Source organism: Argiope bruennichi, chromosome 10 (genome assembly GCF_947563725.1).
Source record: "Argiope bruennichi chromosome 10, qqArgBrue1.1, whole genome shotgun sequence".
NCBI classification, from domain to species: Eukaryota; Metazoa; Arthropoda; class Arachnida; order Araneae; family Araneidae; genus Argiope; species Argiope bruennichi.
The window spans coordinates 75516740-75544454 of NC_079160.1; the positions used below are offsets into that span (position 1 = coordinate 75516740).

The 27715-nt window shown below is 32.3% G+C and overlaps 1 protein-coding gene and 1 non-coding gene across 2 annotated transcripts in view; one reads left to right on the top strand and one right to left on the bottom strand.

The window, feature by feature from the left end:
* Positions 1–232: 232 nt before the first annotated feature.
* The window catches only part of LOC129989213 (anoctamin-7-like), a 165463-nt gene continuing 137980 nt past the window's right edge, over positions 233–27715 (bottom strand). Inside the window, exons 13-22 of the mRNA XM_056097593.1 lie at positions 21329–21524; positions 19898–20009; positions 17896–17950; positions 16659–16756; positions 15012–15136; positions 10985–11190; positions 8242–8375; positions 7157–7247; positions 5077–5208; positions 233–1232 (exon numbers count right to left, since the gene is read on the bottom strand). Of these exons, the coding sequence (XP_055953568.1) occupies positions 1143–1232; positions 5077–5208; positions 7157–7247; positions 8242–8375; positions 10985–11190; positions 15012–15136; positions 16659–16756; positions 17896–17950; positions 19898–20009; positions 21329–21524 (1239 nt within the window). The 3' untranslated portion in view covers positions 233–1142. The remainder of the gene's footprint in view (positions 1233–5076; positions 5209–7156; positions 7248–8241; positions 8376–10984; positions 11191–15011; positions 15137–16658; positions 16757–17895; positions 17951–19897; positions 20010–21328; positions 21525–27715) is intronic.
* Trnag-ucc (transfer RNA glycine (anticodon UCC)) lies at positions 12473–12544 on the top strand. Its single transcript has one exon. It is a non-coding gene; the product is annotated as a tRNA-Gly (tRNA).

Genomic DNA, 27715 nt, shown 5'->3' on the forward strand with positions numbered 1-27715 from the left:
CGATATAAAAAAGGTTCGACTCGGTTACAAAAAACCTCCGAATTAATGAAGATTTACTTTAAATCTGTATAATTTTTATCAAGAAATACTTTTCTTGACCAAAGACAGTCCCTACAGTTCGTTCTTGAAGTTTTATACAAATTTATTGTTCTAAAATAATCACTGTTAAATGTCTAATGAAATCTCTCGAATATAAATGGTATTGTTGTTGTAACAGATAAGAAAAAATAATTAAAAATATATTAGTAATAAGTAATAATATTAATAGATTGTTAAATATAAAAATATATTATTGCTGCTATAATAGATTAGGAAAATAATCAGAAATAAGTGAAAAAATAATAGTAATAGTTAGTCGTAAATCTAAAATGGTATAACTATTACAAAACGTCAAGAATATTAAACATCAGTTAATTTCAGTTTTTATTAACTGGTCCCTCTGTTAAATATTTCTCCTCAATTTAACTAAATTGCAAGATATTTAATTATAATTTTGCCAGCTTCTCCATGGACTACTTTCAGATATTTTTAGATTTATATTTTTCATTAGACGATCTGAAGCTTGATTCTCATGCAAAGTAAAAGTGCATAATGCTGTCATTAGAATGTCAGACATTAGAAAAAATTAATTAGAAATAAATAAGAAAATAATAATATTAGCATATTTTTAAACGATTAAATTATAATGAACATATTCTAAGTATAATCGATTCTGTTATGAGCTACCCAACTTTTTTTATTGTATTTTTAGTATATATCGAATTCATGAGAAGCAAAGAGGGATTAAAAATAGATTTTAAAAATTTGCAACAGATTATCACTATAATCATCTCTGAGCATATTGCATTTTTGCACAGTGAAGTAAGTGGCTGGACCTCCCTCAGAGGACCTGGCAACAACTGTGGTCTCATGAACAGTAAGATTGCATTTCATTGGTCTTAAAAACTCGAGAGTAAGGGTAAGGCAAAAAGCGTGTGACCTCTTGAAAAGACAGAAGCGGGCCTTAAAAGAGTCAGAATACATCCAGAAAATGGAACAGAGAGATCAAGAGGTGTGTGTTATCACAGGGGTTGAACACAGCCACCTGCCTTCATGGGAGGGTGACTCTCGGGCAGCTCCGGAGGGTATGGGAGAAGTTGGTTTCAGGTCCTCTGACCAGGGTCGTCGTAAGGGACAGACTCCTTTCTTTCGTCGTCGTCTTCCTCGTCTTCTTCATCTCTCCTTTGTGCTACCTGTAATAAGCGGGAAAAACTGAATAAGAAGAGGAATGTATTACATCAGCAATGTTCCGATGACCTGTGCCCGCCTTGAGTCTGGCACATTTTGCCCTCTTTCCCTTCTCTTGTGGTTTTTTTTTGGGGGGGGGGGTATTTGATGTCTGTTCATCTTACCGACAATTTGCGGGGAGCTCCCGATTGCCGTGCACAGGCGGGGGCGGTCCAACAATAAGTCAGTTGGCAGATTTATAACCAAATCCGTAAAGCCACAGGTCGTCGGAACGGGGATTTACAGGGTTAAGAAGTTGAATGGGCCGGGATAGCCTGGTTGGTAGAGCGTCGGATTCGCGTCCCTTAGGTTGCGAATTCGAACCCCGCCGGCCGAAGATTCCTCGCGTGCTTGGTGGCTGACGCGCGTTAAATCTGTCGTGGTCACAAAGTCCTCCATGTCGAGAATAATACCACTGGGGGTACTGGATCAGGGTTGATCGTTCTCTGATTCAGGTCTAAATTACGATCTGTGATTGAGTGAATGAAATGCGTGAATGAAGTCCTCCCCGTGAAAAGGGTTGTGACGTTTGTGTAGCTAAGTCGTTCTCTTGGCCCTAGATGGCGCTACTATAGAAACAAGAGGCTCCCCCCCCAGGCCTAAATCCGCTGTCTTCGAACAGCGGGCTTGCCTATGGCAAGTGCCAAAAGAAACAACAACAACAACAACGAAGTTGAATTACCTTCCTCTCCTTTCTACTGTCTCTCTGTGACAAAGATAACTCAAAAATACTTTAAGCTAGACGAATGAAATTTAGTATATAGTCTTTGCACACAATTTGCAGATTTCTGTCCAATTTTGAGTCAATTCCGTTCAGAGAAAGTCCGTCTGTTCGAAAACGACAATTACAAAACGAAGAGAGTTAGATAGATAAAATTCTATACACAGATTTAACATTTATAGAGTAGACACCTGCCAAATTTTGAGCCAAATCCAATTATGGATTGACTATTTACTTGTCTGTACTTTTCAGAAATAAGTAAACGAGAAACTCAAACTCATTGACTTAAATATATCAAATTTGATACGGGATTTTGTAACTAAAAGTGCAGTTTTGCGACAAATTTTTAATCCAATCGGTTGAGAAAAACGTGTTTAAAACGAGAATTTTATTTTCGGGATTAATTGCCGAAAAGGATCACAGGATAGATGCAATAAAAATGTTAAATTCACGTCAAAGATTCGTATTTCATAACCATTGTAAGTCAATGTCTTTCAAAATGGCTTCTGAGATAACGCCTTTCTTAGAGAGCATGCGAGAAAGTTTGGAGATCACTGCCGCTGGTAATTAGATGAAATTTTCCGCTTCTGAAATTTGCTGTCTTATTTATTCATTTAAAAATCCACAGAAGACAAAGTTTTTGTAGATTACATATCCTTTTCTGTAGCGGATTTCCGACTATACAGAAAGCTGAAAGAGGATCGTAGAGAGGTCAAATAAAAAAACTTTATTTCTCAACTTCTCTTGGCAGATGAATATTTTTTTTAAATGCAAATTGAGTGAATTATAAAAAAATGTTAGGATAGTTTTTTCACGCATAATTGGTCAAGTTCCTAAATGTTTCATTGTATTCACTTAATATTTTTAATCTGTTTCAGAGACATTGGGTACGAATGTGGGTGCTTGTCGGGGGTCATAATAAATTAAAAAACATTTTCATAAAATTAATAAAATAAAAAATTAACCTTAAATCATAAATGTGAATTAAGTTAAAAGTGCATTGTGATGTGAAGATAAATTTTTCGGTCTGATTGTATTTGATTACTTTAAAAAGTCATTTTTTTCTTCCGAAAGTATATCGTCGTATTTTTTTTTTCGTGTGTGTGTGTGTAAAGAACTCAAATAATGATTTGAATGTGAGAATTTTTGAGATAGTATGCCGGGACATGGAATTGATAGAAAGGGATCTTCATTTTTGCTTTTAAGAAATTTATTTTAATTCTGGGGATTTATTGTTGACATTTAATTACTAAATTTATTATTTTTGTCTTAAATGCAACTAATATTTTCCATAACTTTGCGCCTCCTGATAATTACGGCCATACACCAGTTCTGGCTGCCCCCATCCTAGTTATGCCACTGATTATATTCGACATACAAAATCAGAAGTTAAAAGGAGAATCTACATGATCAAGCCATAAGGAATAATAACTTGCAGTACGGCAAATAAACGTCTTAGACGACCCTTGATTATCTATTATTACGGAATTTCCTCCATTAAGTCCGTAAAGTCAACAGGTTCGCCTTTTTGTGGGTTTAAAACAATCAGCTGGCCTCAGCAGCAAATAATGACGTTTATTAACACGATGATACGAATACACAGAAGACAAAACACAGTCGAGGCGTACATAAGCAGCACACAACAGCACACTTAGAAGAAATAGCAGCCCACAAGTAGTAATCGGTAGTAACAACAACCACGGCACACAAAGCGGCCAGACAGAATTCAGCAGGAAGAGAATATCCACGTAGCTATTCACTCTTCAAACGCCTGTAATACTCCACTGTCTCCTCGCTTTAGCTGTATCCAACTGCCGACTCACTACTACAAGACTGGCTACTCCACACACGACTCGGTGCTGCTTCTGTAATAAACACCAAGACTTGACACACAGCTCAATTCACCAGTCGCTCGAGCTCCACTCATCGCATGTGTTTCGCTGGACTGATCCAACGACGACTCTCACTAGACAACTGACTTCGGCTTGGATAGCCAGTCTTTTAACGTTTCTGGAGCAGAGCAGAGAATGGTCTCGAACAATCACGTATAACTTGGTTCCTATTGGATCTGTATCCAAAATTTTTGAAGATTGTAATATCATCCATTTTGTCGCCAAAGTCACCAAATTCGTTGCCAAGTCTCCAAATGGTCGCTAAGTTTGCCGCCAAGCCCAGGGGTAACTGATTCGACATCCGATTAACATACAATAGTGCAGATCGTAAAACAATACACTACTTCCCTATAATGGAACTAACAGTGTTGGGAAGCAACATTACAGATTCATAACACTATTATGACAATTCATGAGATCTTTCACATGAAATAAAAAGTAGCAGTACACTAATTAGAACTGAGGAACTGTTTCTTTTGTTTTGGCAATTATTTTAGATAGATAGATTATAAGAAACATGCAAAGGATTTTTTTTTTTAAATCCCGACAATTGGATTTATGTATATTAGTATGGAACTGTTTTTTACAGTCGTTTAACTGAATTTTAGGATCATACATATTCTAGTAGCAAATGCTTTTGTTAAATTCTCCAATATTAAAACTAAAAAAACTAATTATAAAATCGGTACTTGATCGATTGTAACAGCGGCCAAAAACCGTCAAGAAAAAATATCGCCAATTTTAATAGCCAAACTATATAGCATGTGATTATATAACTTGATACTTTTTTTTATTTGACATATTTTTATAATTTGGCGAAATTTTTTCTTGACATTTTCTGGTTGCCTTTAAAATCCAAATGGAAAATATGAGTGAAATTTGTTAAAATGTTCCATTAAGTCCTTAAATCCCAATGAAGTGATTCGGGCATTTAATTGCTTAATTTTAAATATTTAAATTTCATTAAACCGACATAGCAAATACTTTAAAAGATTAGATTCTTTGGAGCATATTTTAGAATCGCAGGCGCTTATGGAATGAAATGATAATAAACGTTTCTAATAAAATAGAGAATCTATATAGTTTCTACGCTTTCTTATCTCAAGGCGTTTAAGACATTTTTTTTTTAACATTTATCTTTAATTTGTACATCATTATTTAACATTCACTTAACGATGGTGTAATGATGTCTCGTACCTTCATGATGGTGTCAGAATCGGCGAGTGCTTGTTTAGCCAAGTATCTTTCTCGTTTGATTTTGAGCTCCAAAGCTTCTGGAATGTCCGGCACCAGCATGTCTATCAGACGACACACGGTGAACACGACGTGCTAAAGGAAAGAACAGAAAACAGGTATCATTTAAAATTGTTGGGATGAAGCGAGCGGACTATTTTTCTCACGTAGGAATATCTGTGTGATTACGCTTCTGCTTCATTCTGGCACCATTCCTCCCGCGAACTGCTTAACATGATGCTGTGTGCGTAATTGTCAATACCTGGGTTTTTTTCTTTTCGTTTTCTACGTCTAATAAATGTGCTGTCTTCAAGAACCATGCTGAGATTTATTGAGAAGTAACAACAAAAATAAATCTCGATAAATTTATATATGTATAGGTAGTGGTTCATCAGATAAGAAAGAGTAATACCAAGTAAAAAGAAGCACGCACGCACACAAAATACAAAGATTTCGGAAGTAAATATGAGATTCTTAAAAAACAATTTTACCTCTGTATAACCTAAAATTTTTAATTGTAATAATTATATGAATTATATTTTTAGAAATTATCGACGCATCTTTTTTTGATGAGTGATTTCTAATAAAATACACCGAATGTGGGTTAAAATAGATGAATTTCAGTCGGAACTATGTGAAATTAAAAAGAACCTAATAACAGCAAAGAAAAAAAGGGGGGAGGAAAAATTAGAACTGAGGAAGATTGTAAAGAGCGAGGATAGAACTGGGACCTTGTGGTTCGCAGTCCAGTAACATGACCATGACACAAAAGCAATTGCTCGGGTAGCGTAGCTGTTAACGGGCTTATAAGCTTTCACTACAGAACCAAAAGAGTAAAAGTGAGACTTGATGGGAAAAACAGAAAGGTAAACAAACAAACAAACAAAAAAGCGTTACTCAGTTGGCCGTGTGCCAAGCCTAATTTGCACTCAGAGCAGCACAGCCATCGACAAACTCAATGGGTAGCATTTTCCGTTCTCGCCTTCAACTTCGTGAAAGAATTTTGATGCCTTCTGGGGTTGATTTACATCTTATTAATTTATTTTCTATCTCCTTTCAGTTAAAAAAATTTATTTTTTCATGTTATTGATTCCTTTTCTATTTTCTTTCAATTTCAATTTTTTTTTCCCAATTTGAGTTTTTAAAGTAAATTGCCCAGTTCTTAGAATGAAAAAATAACCAAACAGATTTAAAAATGAAATTAAAAAAAAAAACCCTTTAAAAAATAATTTGTGGGTGGGGGGAATTGCAGCTCTGCGGTCTTAAAAACAACTACATAACATAAGCGATAGCAAAATGGGACAATTCTCCTTCGGACTGGGCTACCTTACCGAGTGGACTATTTGGGTTTTAGTTCAGATGAATCTGAAATTACATACACTAATTTTTTTAAATTTCCTATTCGTGAAATAGTTAATATTAATTAAAGAATTCGTGATTATTTTTTGTTTTTTTATCTCTTGATTATTTATATTAGGTAAGCATTTTTGAATGACTATAGAAGCTAAAATTGCTAATTAAGGTTCTGATGGGGAATTGGATTATTTGGATTATTGGATAATTAGAATGAAAATTCTAAATTAAAATAGTAATAGAAATGTTTTAATTGAATAAATCACATTCATAAAAAATTTAATTTTAATGAATGCCGAGGAATTTTTGTTTTTATAATAAGCATTGTGTCATTATTTTCTTATTTTATCGTTTTTTTAGAGCTTTACTCTTTCACGGTTTTCGCTAAAATGTGCAGATTTAAAAAATATATATATTTTCCGTTTTTATTATGTGTTTTTAAAGACATATTTATATTGATAATTATTTTCTATCTTTTTAGTCTTCAGTCTATTTAAAAATTCGTTATTATAAATATCATGAATTTTTAAAAAAATAATATTTATCAAATTTACTACCAGGTGCAACTTTTGCATGGAGTCAGAATTTATTATAAATTATTTAATTAATCATATTGTATTTATATTGTCATATTGTATTTAAGTTGCTCCTCTTTCCGAATATTCAGTAATTTAAATTTAAATTTGCTTACTTCAAAAAGAATGACGAAACCAAAGCGTAGCGCTAAAAGCCTCCAGTAAAAATTGGTCAAGTTGCCATCTTTGTCTCGAAAATCTGAGTACCTGAAAAATAAAAATATGATATATATTCAGAAAGCCTTTGGATTTTTTTCCTATTAAATATTATTCCAAAAATGACTGACAGATGGCGTTCACATGAGATGGTTTGACAAAATAAAAGTATCGAAAATCTTTCTCCGAAGAAAAAATCTTTCATCGGCATCTCTGCTAATAATTATGATTAATATGTGTGGGTATGTTGTCACTTTACAGATCAGACCGTCTGACCTACAGCTACCAAAATTAGATGATGTATACTTTAGACGGTGGTAATGTAGAGCCCGGTGTGAATATTTGGAATTTTAAATTAGGATTTTACTTAATTAATTTAAAAATTAAGATAAATTTTAACGTCCTTCTCTGAACATATTATTGCACAAAAATAAATTTTACACCGATTCAAAATTTAAAAAATTGTTTTCTTAATAATACCAACTGCAAGTGCCGTGCAAATTTTTTCTAAATTTTGGCAAGGTTTTAAAAATATATCTATTGTCTAATTTGAAATTACAGATTGCATAATTGCTCTGAAATTCAACCTTTTTTCATTTCCATTTTCATCATCAAATGTGTCATCATGACACTTTTTTCCATTATTTAAAGCTAAAGAAAAAGGATTCTAATTATTGTCTATGTAGCTTACAAGACGATTACAAACATAGAGTTGACCTACAGCTACGAAATGGCAGATTTATACCGCAAAATTTAAAAGATAGATGAATTGCAACTTTGCATCTTTAATGGCACTGTGACGTCATGGGACTGGTCCCCATTGGAAAGGTCCATGCGCAGAATAAATAAAACGCATAAAGACAATTAAAATAACCCGGCGACAGTAAAAATATCTGACAATTTGAGGGAATCACGGACATCAACTTATATTTAAACGATTTAGCTAAAATTAAGTAAACCAACATCCTCTTGGGTCAGCTGGTCACCAAAAGCGACTAGTATAACATAAATGAAAATGCGTAAATAGAATTGAGGTGACCGATACCTGCAAGGCTGTGTAAGGGTTCCGTTGGGTGCCCAGGCTAGCGTGAAGTTCACGTATCCTTTTAGCTCCCAGCTGTACTCGTATTCATATAGCAATTTCGGAAGGAACTCTGATGTGAAGGCAATCAGAAATGCCTACAAAAAAAAAAAAAAGTTGTTCCATAAAGTTACACAAACGGAATCTTATATTCTAAACATTATTCCAAATAGTTATATAAAGGAAATCAGTATTGTTTTCTCTGTTTAGGAAAGTGACAACACATCACATACCCAAAATAAAGAAATTTGACCAATCCTTAGTGGATATGAGGAAGCAACCAAATATACAGAAATATTATAAATATATACATTTAATAATTTCAAATTACAATAAGTTTACGGCTTTTTTATCATTGATTTCGTGAAGATAAACTTACAGATTTTATTTTTCAACTAACAAAACTATTTCCTCCGGCGAACGTCTATGCCATCCAGCTAATCAAAGCGCTCGTTAAACGATTTCAAGTAAAACCGAAGCCGAAAACATTTTGGCAAACTCTGCAGAAATCTTTGCAGCACTCAAATGTGTATTTCTCACAAAATTCTTAACTATAAATCTCATTATGATGAGTTAACTTTGCTGTAGCTTTTCTTGCCTTGTTTTCGATAACAGTTTTTTCTTCAAAGCGTTTTATCACATATTGCACTGTAGCGAATTAATTCAGCGAATTAATTTTAATTTATGCCGAATTGATTTATCACTATTATGATGAAAAATAATCACTTTTCGAATGCTGCTTCTAGATTCCTTTCGATTAAGAGCGGTTTTTAAGTAATAAATAGAATACAGAGAATTAAATAAACAAAGCTTAAAGCCAAACGATTTTTAAACTGTCACCAAAATGCAAAAATAAAAAGAGACGGATGATATTTTTATTTATGAATTTATGAAATTTTCCTATGTACGAATTTTTTTTTGTGATGCGGTTTGTCTCTGCATCTTTTAAATTTTCATTTTTATTAAAAAATAAGGAAAAGAAATCAATATATTTTCAGTCACAGATATGATAGAAAAATAACATGCAGGTGATGGAAAAATATTGGATTTCATATTCGAATTCAATTCTATACTGCAACACCTTTATTATTTTTTTTATCTGTTTCATATTTTAGAAATGTACGAACACTTTCGGGAACCACTAAAGGCAATTATAGTGGATTCTTACATAACGTTGGATTTTTTATAACTTAACTAAAAAAAAATGTAATTCATTTTGATACATCGCGATAAATGATACGATCGACGCTTAAGATGTAATGTATTATCTGTTTGTATAATAATGCAAATAATAGCTTGAACAAAACGCAGAATTTATCAAACAATATGCGCAGTTACAAATTTGAGATTTGTTTGAATTCATCGGATAATGCAAGTCCTATACAATGAGATTTTCTATTAAGTGGAATGCATCTTCCGCGTTGTATAAAAATTCCACAGCACTTATTTCTTAAAAGCGCTTCATATTTTAATATTGTGTTGCTTCCAGCAATTTATTGATCGTTGTAACTCTACTTACTTAAATCCTTTTGTGTTTTGAACTATCTTAAGCAGATAATAGGGAGAAAAAAATTAATTTCTTATTTCCATTGAAGAATTTATTTTATTTATGGCGCTTAAAATTTTCCTTTGTTGTGGCAAGAAATTAAATCCTGATTCCACAAAGAGAGGAAAAAAAAAAAAAAAAAACTTTTCACTCTAATAATTTAGAATCAAGTGCCGATAAATTACTATTCATGTAAAATATTTATTTTATTCTTTGATCAGTATTTTTTTTCCATTATTTTTTATCAGTCCCCCCCCGTCTCCCACTAATCATTCATTATTTATGACATTCTATTCTATAAAATTTTCATTTACAGAGGAAAACAGAAGTCTGGTTTTCATATTAATGTTTATTTATTTTGATCAAAAATGAACAATAATGAAAAAAAAAAAAACTTTCGTTTAATGTAAAATTCAGAAATGAATAAAGATATCTCATAAGTTTATTACATATCAAATTTATTTTTAATTTTTATAATCTATAAAATTGTCTTTTAAAGGAATAAATTAAAGAATATTAAAATTTCCGATAGACTTAATTTACAAAAATATGCCTATAGTATAATGCATATTAAATAATTTATATATTTCTGTTACTGTAGTTGCTTTATTTTAACTATTAGTAAAGAAATTTGGGCAACTTTACGTAGAGATATACTGTACAAATGAATGTTCTGCTAAATTTATGACAATATTAGCAAGCAGATTATTAAGTTTACACTGGGACAATAACAAAGCGCAATGGAAGCGCAGTCGACAAACTGACGTCAAGGAATATACGCAGAGCAGAAGATAGGAAACCGCGAAGAATAACTATCTCTCCCACTCTTAAGTGGGATTTATATTCAACCAGTTACAATCCATCCAGTAAAAACAGGCATGCGCAGAAACTATATAGTAGCAAATACTTGTTCCATTGAGACAAGAACTTGCTATTGTCCGCTGTCTTTCAGCGCATGCGCAATCTTTCTTCTGCTCATATCTAATTTTACTGGAATCTTATAACAGACTGAGTGCAAACCCTCTTTTATTCTTTCCGATTGTTCCAAAGAAAACGTGATCCTGAATGGGTGAAGTTGCTTTCTACTGCGAACAGCGATTGTTCCAGTGTAAAAGCTGCTTCATTCTATGCTTTTTAAAGATATTCTAGTCCTAGACTTACATTACTGATGACGGCTAAATGAGCCAGTAGTTCTAGGATGCTGAACCAGATGCCTATGTTCTGAGCTCTCTCGGCGACCACCCTCCGCGTCTCGCAGACGAATTTCTGGGCGTCCAGACGGATCTCCACCCAGTTGTTGAGCAGGGCGAACAGGGGCGCTAGAGGGAATGCGGCCACGAAGATTGTGATGAAGCCAAACTGAAGCACTGCAATGAAAAGACATACTCTTTTTCAGAATAATGCAGTCCTTTGTATAATACTTTTCGTAACAGTGATATCTCTTGAATGGGTCTGTGTCGATATTTTTGTGATTCCCTTCATAAAGTTATATATTTATTGATAAAAAGAAATTAAATTTGAATCCGTTGTTCACCTAAATTTGAAATATTTCAATAGAAAGTGTTTTCTTTACAATTTTTGATTACTAGTATAAACTAAACTAAATTTATCACTTAAAGTGCATATATTTATTAAATTTGGAATCGAATCCGTCAAAAGTTGACTGTCTGTCGGTCTATTTTTTCGCATTCGTGTTTACGCAATAACTTGAAAAAAAAAAGATACAAATAAATGAAATTTGGTATCTGATACTATGACTGCAACTGCAGTTCTAGGTTGAATTTTGATTTCAATCGTTCGGGACATTCAAAATACATATTTGATTTCTGCTATTTGTGTATTAAGTGCATGTCAGCGATTTACCGATTAAAAAAAATCAAGGATCACATACTACATTCCGTTAAAACATTAGTTTGGGGAGAGATATCCCAGGACTAGTCTTGGGATAAATCAGGAAAGCGTTTATGACACTTTTTAAATTGGATTTTTTTTTAATCTTGAAAAAACTAAAGAAGAATACAATACTTCAAGCTCTATTTACACTTGTTGAGTCACTTTTAATGAACAAGGGACAAAACTATCCTATTATGATTCGGGCCCTGCACGTCATCGCTGCACCATTTTCACTATTAAATAAAAAAAATTTATACATAATTATCATTCAAAATTAATTTTATCAATTATTTGGAGCAACCACAAAAAAAATGATAAATTCATTTAATTAATTACTTCGATTCTGATAATTCGATTCTGATCTTTAATTAATCACTTTTAATTACTTCGATTTTTAAATTCGCAATCAAACGTTTCTCAGTAATTTTTTTCATAAAACAAATGCTTTGAACAAGAACTTAATCTGTAATTTTGCAAAAATGCTATTTTCTATAAATACCGTATCCGATGGATAGTAAAAAACGCGGCCTAACTGTAACCTTACAATTTTACAGTAACTAATGTAGTAAATCATTTTTCCCAGCAATCGCTTATTAGCGGACTTCGCAGAGAAGAAAGTAACAACATGTTCATCGTGACGTCACAAAACAGCAAAGGAGTCTTGTCATTTCTGCTGTCGTGACAGCGCACACAATTTTCAGGTCATTGCTCTAATATCATTTGCCTGTTCAACGAGAGAAATCTGACTTTCCGCGAGCGTCGGTGGTATAACGGTTAGCATAGCTGCCTTCCAAGCAGTTGACCCGGGTTCGACTCCCGGCCGACGCAGTATGTTTTTAATTTTATTTTATGAATGACAATATTAGATAGTGTTATAAAAAAATTGGAAACAAATATTATCCCCGAAAAAAATCTATTTCATATGAGCTTGTATTTTTTTTTATCAGCAACCGTTTGTCATTTATTAATTTTTTTAATGAAAAAAAATTCAGCAGAAGCATTTTTTTTCCTTGATTTCCTCACACAATTTTACGAGCTTTGTCTAGTTTTTCAAAAAAGGGAAGATAATAGATAGTGCAATTTTAACTTCTTATCTTTAAAAGTTTGAAACAAAATTCAATACATATCTATGATTGAAATAATGTAGTGATTGGGCAGCAACAAAGGGGGGGAGGCGGATACCGATGCCCTAGAAACCAGTCTCAGTAGGTGGTCATGTGAACCAAACATTAGTGTGCGTATATCACTCTTTTTTAAAAAGAAATATCACTGGGCAGGGCGAAAAAATTAGATCATGCCCCGGACACCATAAACCCAAGCTAGGCCACGGTGTCTCTGGTTTTCATATATTAAACTTTATAGCCACGTCACAATTACATACCTAATTTCATTTATATAGCCCATTGTGCTTTTTTATACATGGAGAGACGAGAAAAAAGATGGGGAGGAATCTACGCTTTCATGAATTTAATTCTAAATTAGGCATTTATATAACACTTCGGGTCATAAAAAAAACTTCTCTTTGGATCTAGCTGTTGCAATTTTTTTCAATTCCTACTATTAGTTTACACTCTCCCTATATTTATATATCTTGTTCAAATTTTCAATCTTTAATAAAATACTTTTTATTCATCCACTCAAGTTCAAATACATTTTTTAAAACTTGTAGTGGATGACACTTGGTGTTAATACAGTTTTGTTTTCAAATATTAATTAATTAATTAAATTTGTCCAGTAATTTCTATTTGGTCGCCAAATCCATCGCCAAATGATCGCCAAGCTCTATTTTGCCACTTAATATTGTAATTCTGTCATATGTATATACATATTTATACTAATTGTAATTATTTAATAAAAAGTAACTAAAATAATTAAAAAAAAATGTTGACATAAGTAGAAATTGACTTAATTTTTTTTTATGTATTACTTGTTTTCAATAGATTGAAACCGAAATTTAGCACAGAACCTCAATTTTAGTAGCCAAATCCGTCAACATGTCGCCAAATGGTCGCCAAGTTTATTGCCAAGCTCTGAGACTACTGACACGACATCCGATCATAAATAATATAATATATATATAAATAATATAAAAAATAAGTAGGAATTGACTTAACATTTTTTATATATATTGCTTGTTTTATTTATCGGATATATATTATTTACAATATATATAAGAATATATATGGTCAGCGCCTTTTATCGTAATCAATTAAGGGGTTTGAAATTTTTTTTCTTTTTCAAATTTTTATTATTTTTATTTTTTATTCTTTATAATTCATTATTATAAGTCTTATAAAATCTTAAAATTTTCTTTTCTCAAATAGACAACCAGATGTCGCCACATTATGTCATCAAAATTTAATCATAATGAATCTATTAATGACAATTGCATTCTAAAAATATTAAAATAACGGTTTAATTATTATGAATCCATAACTGCACCAAATGTTATGTGTATATAATGTAAGACAGACAGACATAATTTTAAAAACTGGTTTGAAACTAGCAGATTCATTAAAATAACGGATTCCCATTTTTGATGATTGTATTACTTTCTCTTTGTATACTTCATATATATCTGAAAGTTATAACTTATTTTTTCTCTTTAAAAAATTAACTTTGGTATTACATATAGTATAAATACTTATTATTTTCAAAGTAAAATTCAATGAGTCATAAATCTAAAACAGAAAATTAATTTGAAGATAAAACAATTACGATTAGGTATGAATGAAAAAAATAAATACAACATTCAATATTCATGCTAATAAATATCATCCATTTTTTTTTTTTTTTTTTTACATTTTCTCTACTTTTGGCAGCGATGCTTGAAGAACCAAAATCAATTATAAACCATTTTAATCTTACCCTTTCAAAATCATTTTTAAAAAATGAAGAATCATGAATTCTTGTATAAAAAAGAGAGTATCCCGAAAAGTATTTTAAAAATGATTTTAAATTAAAAATTGATACCAAATTTGAATCTTTCTTACGATTTTTCAAATTATTTTATGATACAATAAAAGTTTAGGGCGATACAAATTCATATATCTTAGCATTACCCCGTATCTTGCAACGTTTTCGAGATATGAATTCTAATTCCGCTGTTTGCCGCCATGTGGCACTGTAACCGATTTCACTATACAGCGCATGGTTATTATACGATACATTGACACTAAGTTTGTCGACGTTTTCAGATTAATGTGTGTGTGGGGGGGAGGGGTAGAAGGATTTCAATCAACTTGAGTTACTTCCATTTCTGAAGGGGGGGGGGTACAATCAATAAGAAGCTCACCCATCTCGAGGTACTCTTGGAAGAGGCCCTCGTTTTCAATGAGCTGATAGTCCTCCTCCCAGCGAGTGAGTTTCACCGCAGAATTGAGCTTGGTTCTCTTCCTATGAAACCATGCCTTCATCTTCCTGTAACAACACAATTCAACAATTTAATCCGATTTACAGATAATGGGTTTTTACTGACACATTTACAGATAATGGGGAAAACACTTTTTTTTCCACAGACTTTGTGTATTTATCCGAAGCTGCACTACAATGATTTTTTTTTAAAAATCGAGTTTTAATTCATTAAGGAAGAATAAATGCAAATAGAACTTGCCTGTTTGGTGTTTCCTCCAAAACAATACCCTGTGTAACTAGAAATTTTTGTCATTGTTCAGATAACAATATAAAATCGATTACAAGCCTCTTTTTCTATCTCCTCCACAGTCTTCGTCAATGCACTTCCTCGGAACTTGAGACTTGTTGCCTCTTCAGCAATTTCTTCATCCGAGGAAGCAATCGTATGAGTAGAAATCATGGGAATAAATCCTCTATTGGTATTGAGGTGTGATGGTTTTACCAGTAATTTAACAATAGGAAGAATATGTGAACCGGTGTGGTAAAGCAGACACAACTTGGCCTTCCCCGTGACTGTATTTTGAATGCCTGTAATCACGAGTTGCATTTATCTGAACTAAATCTGTTCTGACTGATTTGTCATTTGACATTTTTCGCTAATTCTGTGAAAATGCCATGCTTCATTTATAATTGAAAATTTTTTAGAAACTTCCTAAACTTTTTTAGTTTGATAATATCGATACCTTTATAATTGAATAAAATGAAATAAGTACAATTTTTAGAAGTATACCGGGTGCCTAATGCGTAGGACTTTTTTCTTACTTTATTTATCGTGACTAATTTCCTCATCGTATTGTTTTCAGTGCTCAATGCTTTTGGAATTTTGGTTTTGACGTACGTATTTTTAATTAAAAAAATTATTTCTATTTTTTAGCGCAATCATTAAAGGGCTTTTCTACATTTTTCAAATATTTATTGTTTTTACTCTTTATTCTTCATAATTCATTATTATAAGCATTATAAAATCTTAAAACTCTCTTTTATTCTAATATACTACCAGATGGCGCCACATTATACAATCAAAATTAAATTATAATTAATCGATTAATGACAGTTACCTTCTAAAAATATTAAAATAATAGCTTTATTATTCGAAACTCATAAGTACATCAAACTTTGAGTTCTATCATATCAAAAAATGAAATAAAAATAATAATTACAAAATTCCATGTTAACAAGCATAAAAAAACAGCAAGCAATTAATTAAATAAAAGATGTAATAAACAATTATTTCACTTGTAAAAATAATTTTTCTACTATGAGTAGTTATATAATATGTAGTAAAATGTAATTTCACTTCACACCGGCCATTTCTCGTATTGATCCCACCGAACTTCTTCACAATCATTAATTTAAAAACTTCCGAGTTCAGTTTCGAAGATTGTTAGTGCGACAGTGTTCAATTCTACTGAGTATTTATTTGTTGGCAAGACGCCAAGAGGCTTCTTTCTTGGATGATCACGTTATTTTAAGATTCTAAATGGGAAATGTTTTTTTTGTTCGGATAGATAGATCGGTGTTCACTTACGGAACGAGTATTTCCTGGGCATTATTGATGATCTGTTTACCGATCATAATGATGGCCAGTTGTTGAGCTAGTTCCATCAAGCAGCCGCTGTTGCCACACTGCAAGGAGAAAAAGAAGGGAAAAAAATGAATCAGTCAGTATAATCTTATCTTTTCAGATACATTTAGAGGTGCAATCAAGTAAAAAAAAGGAGGGGGCAAGGGAGGAAAAGAGATGATTTTTAAGAAAAAAATTGTGACTAAAACTAAACTATAAGAAAAGGGAAATTTTAAGTTTAAATTGTTATTGGAAATTATTAATTGAGAAGTGAAAAATCAGTGTTTGTCTTATTTGTATAAACATATGGATGAAAAAAATCAGGATTATGAGAAAAGTACAATATTGATGTTATTGCAGATGAATAACTGAAACAATACAATGGCTGATTTAAGCATTTTGCGGCTAGAGGCATTATGAGGTCAATTTAATTAGACCAATTATTATCATTAAAATAAATGATCAATTTAATTCCATATTTAAATACATTTTTAACTTCATCAATATGCTAATGATTTATTTTAGTAAGTAATTGATTATGATTGAATTTATTTAATAATGATACTAACAATTTAATGTAAACATTTATCGTAGCCCTAATATTTTTATAAATGCATGATTTTTTTTCTTCTTTCTCTTCAATATAAACAAATGGGGAGGGGAAAAGTAGGATTATAAGAAAATGAAATTTTAAACACGAAGAAATATAGTTTGTCGTCTTATCCATATAAATAGGAGGGTCAAGTGTAAATTTCTGTAACAGAAATACTTCTGTATATATATGAAGCAACTTTTGATTATTTTTTTTTATCAATAATGTTTTGAAAATCATTATTTTTGTCGCTTCTTTCACAATGTTCTGTAAGTCTTTCAGTTTGATAATTCTAGTATTTTCAGTTTATTCAATACATTATATATTATTTCAAGAATATAAACAAAAAAAAAAGTAATCTTAAGCATGTGTTAAATTAAAACAAGTAGTGTTCTTGTAAACTTGCTCGGATTACAAAATTACGTAACCTAAAAAAAGATCAAAATTAACTGACATACATACATTACCCATCCTCTTTTTTCTCTTCTTTTAAATTGGAGTTCCTACTTTTAGTTAGCGTTTAATTTTTACTTTTGGCAACGTTTTTTTTTTCTTCTTATTCTTAGCTTTTATAATATATATATATACGCAATAAATAGACAAACTTACTTCTTCATTTCTGAGCCCAAGCATTTTCTTATAATGACCAGGATAACCCACGAATCTGAAAATGAATAAATGATGAGATGATTTCGTATGAATTTACGAAGATTTCCTCTAACAAACTTAGCTAAGGAAATATTCTTCAACTATTGGCGATATCTGATAGTGCATTAGATCCTAAATATTGCTTTGGCCTCATTTTTCGAAAACAGCATTTCATAATCCATTGCGAGTATTTCCAGGAAAAGTAATAGCATAAATAATCAGTTAGATACCAAAAAAAGTCATTTAAAATTTTACATGGAATTATAAGCATCTGTTTTGAATTAGCCTCATGAATGTTCTTTACTTTATTTCAGATTTTAAATTCATTTTGTTTATTTTATTTGCTTGTAAAATTGTTTTAAAATCTTTTATATAGTGCCGATCATGTATTTAAGACCCATTAAGGAAATAGACAGCAACAATTTTAAGTACCCCCAACAACATCTGGTGATCCGTCGACTCATCTGCGATTAGACCATCAACAATCCGGGAGTTTACAATGCAAACTTAATTCTATGATCCAATCTTTGCCGAATATTTTATAATGTAAAATTAATTGTTTCTTCCTCGTTTCTATTATAATATTTATAAATTAAGGAAATAGACAGCAACAATTTTAAGTACCCCCAACAACATCTGGTGATCCGTCGACTCATCTGCGATTAGACCATCAACAATCCGGGAGTTTACAATGCAAACTTAATTCTATGATCCAATCTTTGCCGAATATTTTATAATGTAATTGTTTCTTCCTCGTTTCTATTATAATATTTATAAATTAAGCTTCAATCCTTACAAAACATTTTAGAATTTTACAAAGTGCATTCCTCTTGCTAAGTAATGTTGATGTTAAACCACTTTTCTCCTACCCAGTTGTCATGTCCGGAGGTTAAGAAGCTTGAGTTCAAGCACTTCTCTTACCCTCCCACAAATCGACATGCATCTAATAATAAAAATGGTCTTTCAAAAGAATGGACAAAATGTCGAAGTGAAATCAAGGACACAAAACACAAATGCTTGTTTCATGAAAACACGCCGTTTCCTGCAGTTTTCTTGCTTTCCTATGCCTGAATTTAATAAGCCGACTCGCAAAAAATCTGAGCTCACTTATTTATACTATCCGATGTATAATAACAAATTGATTCCGCAATTAGAACAATATATTTTGAAGGCTGGTATTTATTTCCTTGCTTGAGATTAATATAGTGCTTATCTCCCACCATGGCGACATTCCATACATGAGGATGAAAAGCTTTCAGCAAGGTGATTGATTCACTCCACCCATGTGAGTACAGAAATGGTGGGGGTCGGCTACCTCTTATCGATGACGGGACGTGCTTCTCACGGAAAGGTTGTACAGGGGTCAGTGATGGCCTTTAGGACTCAACCTTAGTTCCCTCTAATACTATCGCGGCAGTCCGGTCAGTCAGATTCAATCCATATGCCGTAAGCCCCGTTCTGACGGCTCGTGCGCGTCTTAAAACAGGCACATTTTCCCCTTTCCCCTCTTTTTTCCGCTGGTTTTCCGGAGATCTTTGATGCCTGCTCGCTTTACCGACAATTTGCGGAAAGCTTTCAATCGACGTCCACAGCCGAAAGTAATCCTACAATGGGTCAAATCACAGACTTACGACCATATATGTAAAGACAACACGCCGTCGGAACGAGTTTTTAGTGGCTTAGTGGCGGTTTTTGTGGTTATATAGAGCTCATTATACAAATTTATAGCTTATTTACACCATCTTAATAAAACATTACCTAAAGTCTATCCTCTATCTCGTCTTCTTTGATTCATTACAAAACTGCTTTTTCTCTTTTCTAATCAATCTCGAGAATATTTGTAAAATTAGCTGCACAGTAAACTATTGAACAAGCGAAAGTTATGTAGAATAACGTATGAACATAAAATATCTTCACATATATATATATATATTTTCAAATGGAACAAGTGTCTGTGACTCACCTCCCTTTGAAGAAGGCAATGTAGAAAATGGAAGAGTAGAAATTGATGAACTGAAAGATGAATACTTTGAATGTCAAATTGTCGTCGAAGTCCGTCTGCGTCCGGTGCATCTCTGTGGAGTGAAAATAAATGTATATTGAAATAATGAACTACACAGATAGACAGGCGTTCAGGAATCGTGAGAAATAAAACATTTTATCAATAAAAGAATTACAGTAATAGCTATTTACCATCTGCATACATTTGAAAGTTTAACATTGCTTACTTAGCAATAAAAAGATTCCAAAAATTTATACTCATGAAAGGAAGTATTTTTGTAAATATGCGTTGCTGCTCTACAGACAATTATATAAAAGGAAGTATTTTTGTAAATATGCGTTGCTGCTCTACAGACAATTATATAAAAGGAAGTATTTTTGTAAATATGCGTTGCTGCTCTACAGACAATTATATAAAAGGAAGTATTTTTGTAAATATGCGTTGCTGCTCTACAGACAATTATATAAAAGGAAGTATTTTTGTAAATATGCGTTGCTGCTCTACAGACAATTATATAAAAGGAAGTATTTTTGTAAATATGCGTTGCTGCTCTACAGACAATTATATAAAAGGAAGTATTTTTGTAAATATGCGTTGCTGCTCTACAGACAATTATATAAAAGGAAGTATTTTTGTAAATATGCGTTGCTGCTCTACAGACAATTATATAAAAGGAAGTATTTTTGTAAATATGCGTTGCTGCTCTACAGACAATTATATAAAAGGAAGTATTTTTGTAAATATGCGTTGCTGCTCTACAGACAATTATATAAAAGGAAGCATTTGTGTAAATATGCGTTGCTGCTCTACAGACAATTATATAAAAGGAAGTATTTTTGTAAATATGCGTTGCTGCTCTACAGACAATTATATAAAAGGAAGTATTTTTGTAAATATGCGTTGCTGCTCTACAGACAATTATATAAAAGGAAGTATTTTTGTAAATATGCGTTGCTGCTCTACAGACAATTATATAAAAGGAAGTATTTTTGTAAATATGCGTTGCTGCTCTACAGACAATTATATAAAAGGAAGTATTTTTGTAAATATGCGTTGCTGCTCTACAGACAATTATATAAAAGGAAGCATTTGTGTAAATATGCGTTGCTGCTCTACAGACAATTATATAAAAGGAAGCATTTTTGTAAATATGCGTTGCTGCTCTACAGACAATTATATAAAAGGAAGTATTTTTGTAAATATGCGTTGCTGCTCTACAGACAATTATATAAAAGGAAGTATTTTTGTAAATATGCGTTGCTGCTCTACAGACAATTATATAAAAGGAAGCATTTGTGTAAATATGCGTTGCTGCTCTACAGACAATTATATCTACATCTACCAAAATGGCTAAGATATACTTTAGAATATGCTTAAGTAAAAGTATCTTACCCCACTGCGTGAGTTTGAGGGCTAGCTTCTCGTAGACCCTGCCCAAGGCCATGATGAGCAGAAGATTGACCACCGCCCCGGTGGAGCTGGCGATGAGGGAGGCGGCGCCCCTGAAAGTGTCTGTCCTGAACAGAAATATGCTGACCAGTACCCGATATAGAATCACGGCGACTATAAAGATCATCACTAGCGCCATCTGCAAGAAGAATGTGTCAACAGTTTAGTTTTTTTAGAATTTCAATTTCGAAATTAAATAGCACCTGCATTCGCTTTATTTCTGAAATTTGGTTAATCCAATAATGTAACATCATCATCATCATCATCATATTTGGCATAATGGCATCATCATCATCATAATGGCATCATCATCAAAGTTAGGCCAGTGTCTTCCTCTGAATTCTGTTCCACCGCATTCTATTTTTGACACTTGTGAGCCAGTTTCTTTCCTGGATAGCCAAGAAGTCTGAAGGAAACTACATCCATCTCATTTTGGATCTACCCCTTTTCCCACTTGCTAGAGGTTTATGTAAAAGATTTTTTTTAAAAAAATATGGAATCATCATCCATTCTAAATATATGAGCCGCCCAGTTCATCCGATTTATTTTTATGAACTTTATAATATCTGGCTTTCTATAGATTTTATAGAGCTCAATGTTATATCTTCTTTTCCAAACACTGTTGATTTCTATCTCACCAAGAATGGCTAGCAGAATTTTTCTTTCGAAAATGGCTATTGTTACGAATCCTTGATGCGGCTTCCCAGCATAGTGGGTTCCATAGGAGATCCCAGAGCTTGGCGACGAATTTGGCGCCAAAATAGATTAAACCCTAAACATCGAGAATTTTCCCAATCCGTCCAGTAGGAACGGAGATACGCTTCGAACGTTCCTGGTTGGTTGAGAGGCTTCTAGCCCCGCCTCCTGAGACCTATAAAAGGAAGCACCCGCAGCTGCCGGGCAGTGGTGAATTGAATCGCGAACCAGCGGAGTCGAAGAGTAGTCGGAAGCGAAAGAGTAGTCGTCGTCGTGAACCAGTGGTGAATTGAGTCGCGAACCAGCGGAGTCGAAGAGTAGTCGGAATCGACAGAAAAGAACTGGCCTTCCAAAGATAAGCGGAGCAGCGACGGAGTGAAGCTAGTGCTGAACTAAGCTGGGCGCTACTGTCTGTCTGTCTTGTTATATGCTGCTGTGTATGCTGTTGTTGCTGCACGTCTCGGCTGAAGATAATCGTCTTCTGTGCTGTATATAGTTGTCGTCTTTGTGCTGTCCTGTGTGTCTTCGTGTAAATAAACGTCGTTGTTTTATTTTCTGCCGCCTGGTGATTGAGCGTTCTTCACACCATATAACCCCCACTATCCAAACGAACTCCAGGAAATTTCGTAACACTATTTTATTTTCTCCAGCTTTGGTCAATGTTCAGGTCCCCTTACACAGGTCTAATTAAATGGTCTAATTAAGGCTTTATATAGTAAAAATTTAGTTTTTCTTGATTGTAATGAGAATTTAAAAAGTCGTTTTAGTCCTTGAAAGGCTTTATTTGCATTCATTAGACGACCTTGAATCTCTTTGACCATGCTATTGTCATCAGTAACTACAGAACCAAAATAAGTAAAACTTTGGACAACCTGGAATTTGTGAGACCAATAATGTAACAAATGTATATTATTATTTCCTTTTTGCAATTATCCTCTTCATATCTGTTTTTAAAAGTCTGAAATATTCCTTAGCTTCATCTCGACAAAATATGAATAGAAAATCAGTCAATACATTACAGGTCCGTTTATGATTTAACTGCATAAGTTTGTATTATGTTCTTATGACTGATGCAGAAACGAAGGTATTTCACATAACTTTGTAACAGATTCTCTTTTAATAAGAGCTTTTCATGTAATCAAACCCACTGTCGAAGACTCACCGACTAGGGGAGAAAATATTGTATGAAACAAAATACCTTTGGCTAGAGTAATGAACACAATGATGTTTTGATGAAAGAAGATATGTCATCATTATAGGCCAAACAAGACAGTAATCATATCCATCAGCTCTAACTGGGAGAAAATTCCTAAACACTATGCGTTAATGTTATTTTTATATTTTCTTTATGTGAACAGCATTTACGTAGAGAGGGTGTCATTTAATCGTATCTGGGAGCTTTGATAACAGAATATGTTATAAAAGCAAGCATATTTTGCCTTCGAGACATCTTCAAAAATAATGACGTAAATATCTATCCACCCACCCTAACCCTCACAAAGTTTTTGGTTCTATATCAGCCCGTATTGCATATATGGAATTGCTTAATTTCCATTCAAAATATTTGAAACTTGATTTAATCATCTCGATTTCAGACAGCTCCTTTATGAAAAATATATCCAAATAGAACACATTTGCTGACTGGTCTGAATATAGCATTATGTAATTAAAATATAACTTTTTTTTTCAGGACTACAGTGGCCTGGTGGTAAGGTTTCAGGTTCGGGCCCCGATTCCGCTGAAGAACCGTCGTGCTAGCTACTCTGGTGCACGTCAAATCCATCGGGGCCCAACGCCCTCCCGCTGGTGTGGTGTGGAAGTTTGGAGAGGGAGTGCTAGCTCAGGTTTTGTCCTTGTCGCTGGAAAGCGGTTCAAAATTAAGAAGTCCGTCCCAAAATATCCCTAGTTTTTATTTAAAATGGGACGTTAATATAACTAAAAAATTCATCTTGACGTTTTAAAAAAAAATCTTAAAAAATGACGCTTCTAATGTTAAATGAATCTTATGATTTATCGACGATACCTCGGAAACAATTATATCTTTCTCAAAACAAATTTTCGCTCACTAAAAGAAAGAAATTGTGTTTCATGAAATCGCAAAATAGATGTATAAATAACACTAATTTAATATTTATGAATTTTAAAATATGTATGTGGGAAAAAATGAAGTATAATATAATAATTTTTTTACATGGAAGCAAAGGTAACAAGTTAAAATATCGGAATCCAAAAAATTGTACGGATACCCCACACAATTTTCGAAATATTCACAAAAATTGTAAAATTCTTGCAATCGATTTGCGAAATACTTTTTTTGAGGAACAGTATATTAAATTTATTTGTATTTGTAGATCTTCTATTCATGAAATACGAACTTCAACGGCCATTATAATATTATACTTAATTAAATATTTATTTAGCTAACTACAATATCAGACAACTGCAATTATCTAACTACAATATCAGTTCTGTAATTAGCTAATTGCAGTATCAAACAACTGCAATTAGCTAACTACAATATCAGACAATTGCAATTAGCTAATTACAGTATCAGATCAGACGATTGTAATTTAATATAAATTTTGTTTTATTTTTATGCAAGCGATATAAAATTTGATTACAGACGATTGACTGTAGAAATGTATAATCAAATTTTACTCATTTTAAATAAAAAATGGAAATCTTAGAAAAATCACGTCATTTTTTACAATTCTATAAGTTGATTAACTCTAAAATGTGTAAATTAATTAACACATGTTATCTGTATACTCTAGCGCATAATATTGAGTATTCATTCATAAATATTTTTGAATAGATAGAGGTTATTTTCGGAATATCCTTAAAATGACTTCCTCAGAGTTATAAAGTATTCATCGGCTTAAATTCAAATTCAAAATTCATTCAGCATCTAGTTCGAATTTCAGCCTTTAGTTCTAAAAATCTTTGTATGATAACTTGCTAGGCACGATTTGCTTGTATTTGCTCGTTTTGATTGCAGCAGCCATTGCGCAACACGGAGAATGTGTATTACTTTACCAGTCCTACAACAGCTCTTTATAATACTATTTTTTTTTTCAATGAGTAGTTTTCGAGCGGCCCATCAACGAGGTATATAGATAGCCTTTCAGCCAACAAATATTAACATAAATGAATCGTGTAATCCATTAAGAATTTTCAGCCAACTCACGATTCTAAAATCCACAATTTTTCTGTATGCTACCGAAATATGCATCTGTTAAGTTTTTTTCGTTTAGAGCATGTAATCCAGTATACCTCTTAAGCCTCATCTCTTTGACTGATAGAACCTAAAATTCGATATAGAACAATTTAGAGTCAGACGTAGAAAGTGAATTTCACGTTTGTAGTAAGTTGGATTTATGAATAATCACGTTTCAATACATAGGAATGGACAAACCGAGAGACACAATCTTCTAACAGAACTGGAATTTTAAAATTTGAAAGAAATATATAAGTCTGAGGATTAAAATTGTACAAAATTCCCTCCATCTAGCTTTTTTTTATTTATTATGTTCGTACAGGTTTAGGTTGTAAGACAGACAGATTTCTTTTAGATGATTTCATTCAAAACATTATTCAAATTAATAATTTTGATGTAAAAAAGAATTCCTTTTTTCTAACTTGCTCCGTTTTTGTTTGCGTTCTCACAGATATACAGAAGAATTTCAAACATTTTTTTTCTACGAGCTCTGAGTGGCCGGAATTATGAAGATTCGTTGAAATTTATTGGTCAATTTACTTGAAGACTACAACTCCTTGCTCTGTAAAAGTCGCATATGGAGAAGTAAAAAAATGTCTCTTCTAAATATTGTTTCATCATCATAAATATTAATCTTATGCAGTTATATAACCAGTTAAACGGAATTCTACCTGTAAATTAATTTTTACTTCCGTAATATTTTAGTAATTTGGGGTGTAATGTAGAAAGCCTCCATGTGGTCCACCCTGGTTAACATTAAATCTGCTACGGCCTTGTGTCCATCCTTATGTCTCTGACGTTATATGAAGGCGAGAGATCTAATGGCGTCATAGCCAATCTTCTGGGCAATTGTAATAAATAAATAAATTAGTAATTTAAAATTTTATTTTGTAGTATTACGAAATAAATATTTAAATATTTAACATTTGTTTAAAACATTTAAATAATTAAAATATTGTCAAACTCTATGTAAAAACCAAATGTGTAATATTTTTATTATTATAAAATAAACTTTTGAATATACGTTTCTTATTCGATTACCATAAATTTTCGTCTGAAAATAAAATTCCCTTCTTTTAATGAACACCAATAAATTCAGTGGCTTAAAGTGTCTTTGAGGTATTTGCGTCTCACCAATCGGCGATTAAAAAAATAGGTTTAAAAAAATGTGAAGTTTTGTATTTTATTCACCATAAAGATTAAGATGGCTATTATTTTCTTATGGTATGATTAGCTGACAAAGCTGAATGATGAATTGATTAAAAAAGTAATCAAAATGCTTCAATATTTAAATTTTAAGAAAATTATAATTTGAAAATCACACACATATTAAGAATAAATCTGATTTGAAATGTTTCTTTTTCTTAAATTCTACGGAACAAAAACGAGAAAAAAGTCTTTTTTTGCTATTAACAAGTTGAGATTTACTTAATATATGGTCCCTGGTGGATTGTTTCTTTTTGGACAAGATTTTCAGCAAACAAAATTATGTATATCTCAGGAATTATTTCTAATTTCGGAAAGAAATTTAATACACAAACATAAGAAAGGCGTGTTAGATCGAATTAACAAAAAATCTAGATTTCCGTAATAGAAAAATCTCGAAATAGTATTTATTTATTTTAATTAACGTGGTTAACCAGTTTGTCTATCTAAACAAACCTGTATCTTTAATCCATTTTCATCGACACCAATTTTATGAAAATGCGATAATAAATCAAAAAATTTTACAAAGTGTTTTTTGTTGTTGATGATTATACTATTTTTTAGAACCAATCCCATCAATCTGCGAACAGTCGCGGTAATCTAGTGGTATGAATATGGAATTCTAGAGATATTTTATATTATTCAAATAATAGTACAATAAAAATGAGATGTTTTTCGAAATAAACAAGTCCTTAAGACTTGTATATATAAAATGAGAAAATATATTTCGGACCCTTTCGATTTTAAGTATTTTCAATCCCTCCTCAAAATCTTTCAAAGTTCTTTCAAACAGAATTGAATTTTGTGATTGTCATGCATAAAAAAATAACGTGGGAAAAAAAATGTTTTTCTAAAAATCGTTTGCATTCATTTTTTCCTGCTGAAAACGCAAAAATATTCCAAGATATTCTCAAGAAAATACAATTTCCTGAAACATCCAGTTCTTTTCTAAATTCTTACGAAAAAAACACTTTTTTCTGAAGACGCTTCACAGAAAAAGGAAGGTAGTGGGGATAAAGAGTTTGTGCGAACGGTCTCACGTAGAAGCCCTTCACAAGCACTTCTTCATATTGACGACATTTTTATCTTTGCTTTTCAAAGAAGATTCCAACAAAATGCTTCGTTCCAGGAAAAATTCATTCTTGCTATGAAAAATCAAATTTTCATGAAATCGTTTGCATAGAATTTATCAGCGAAAACCAGAAACATTA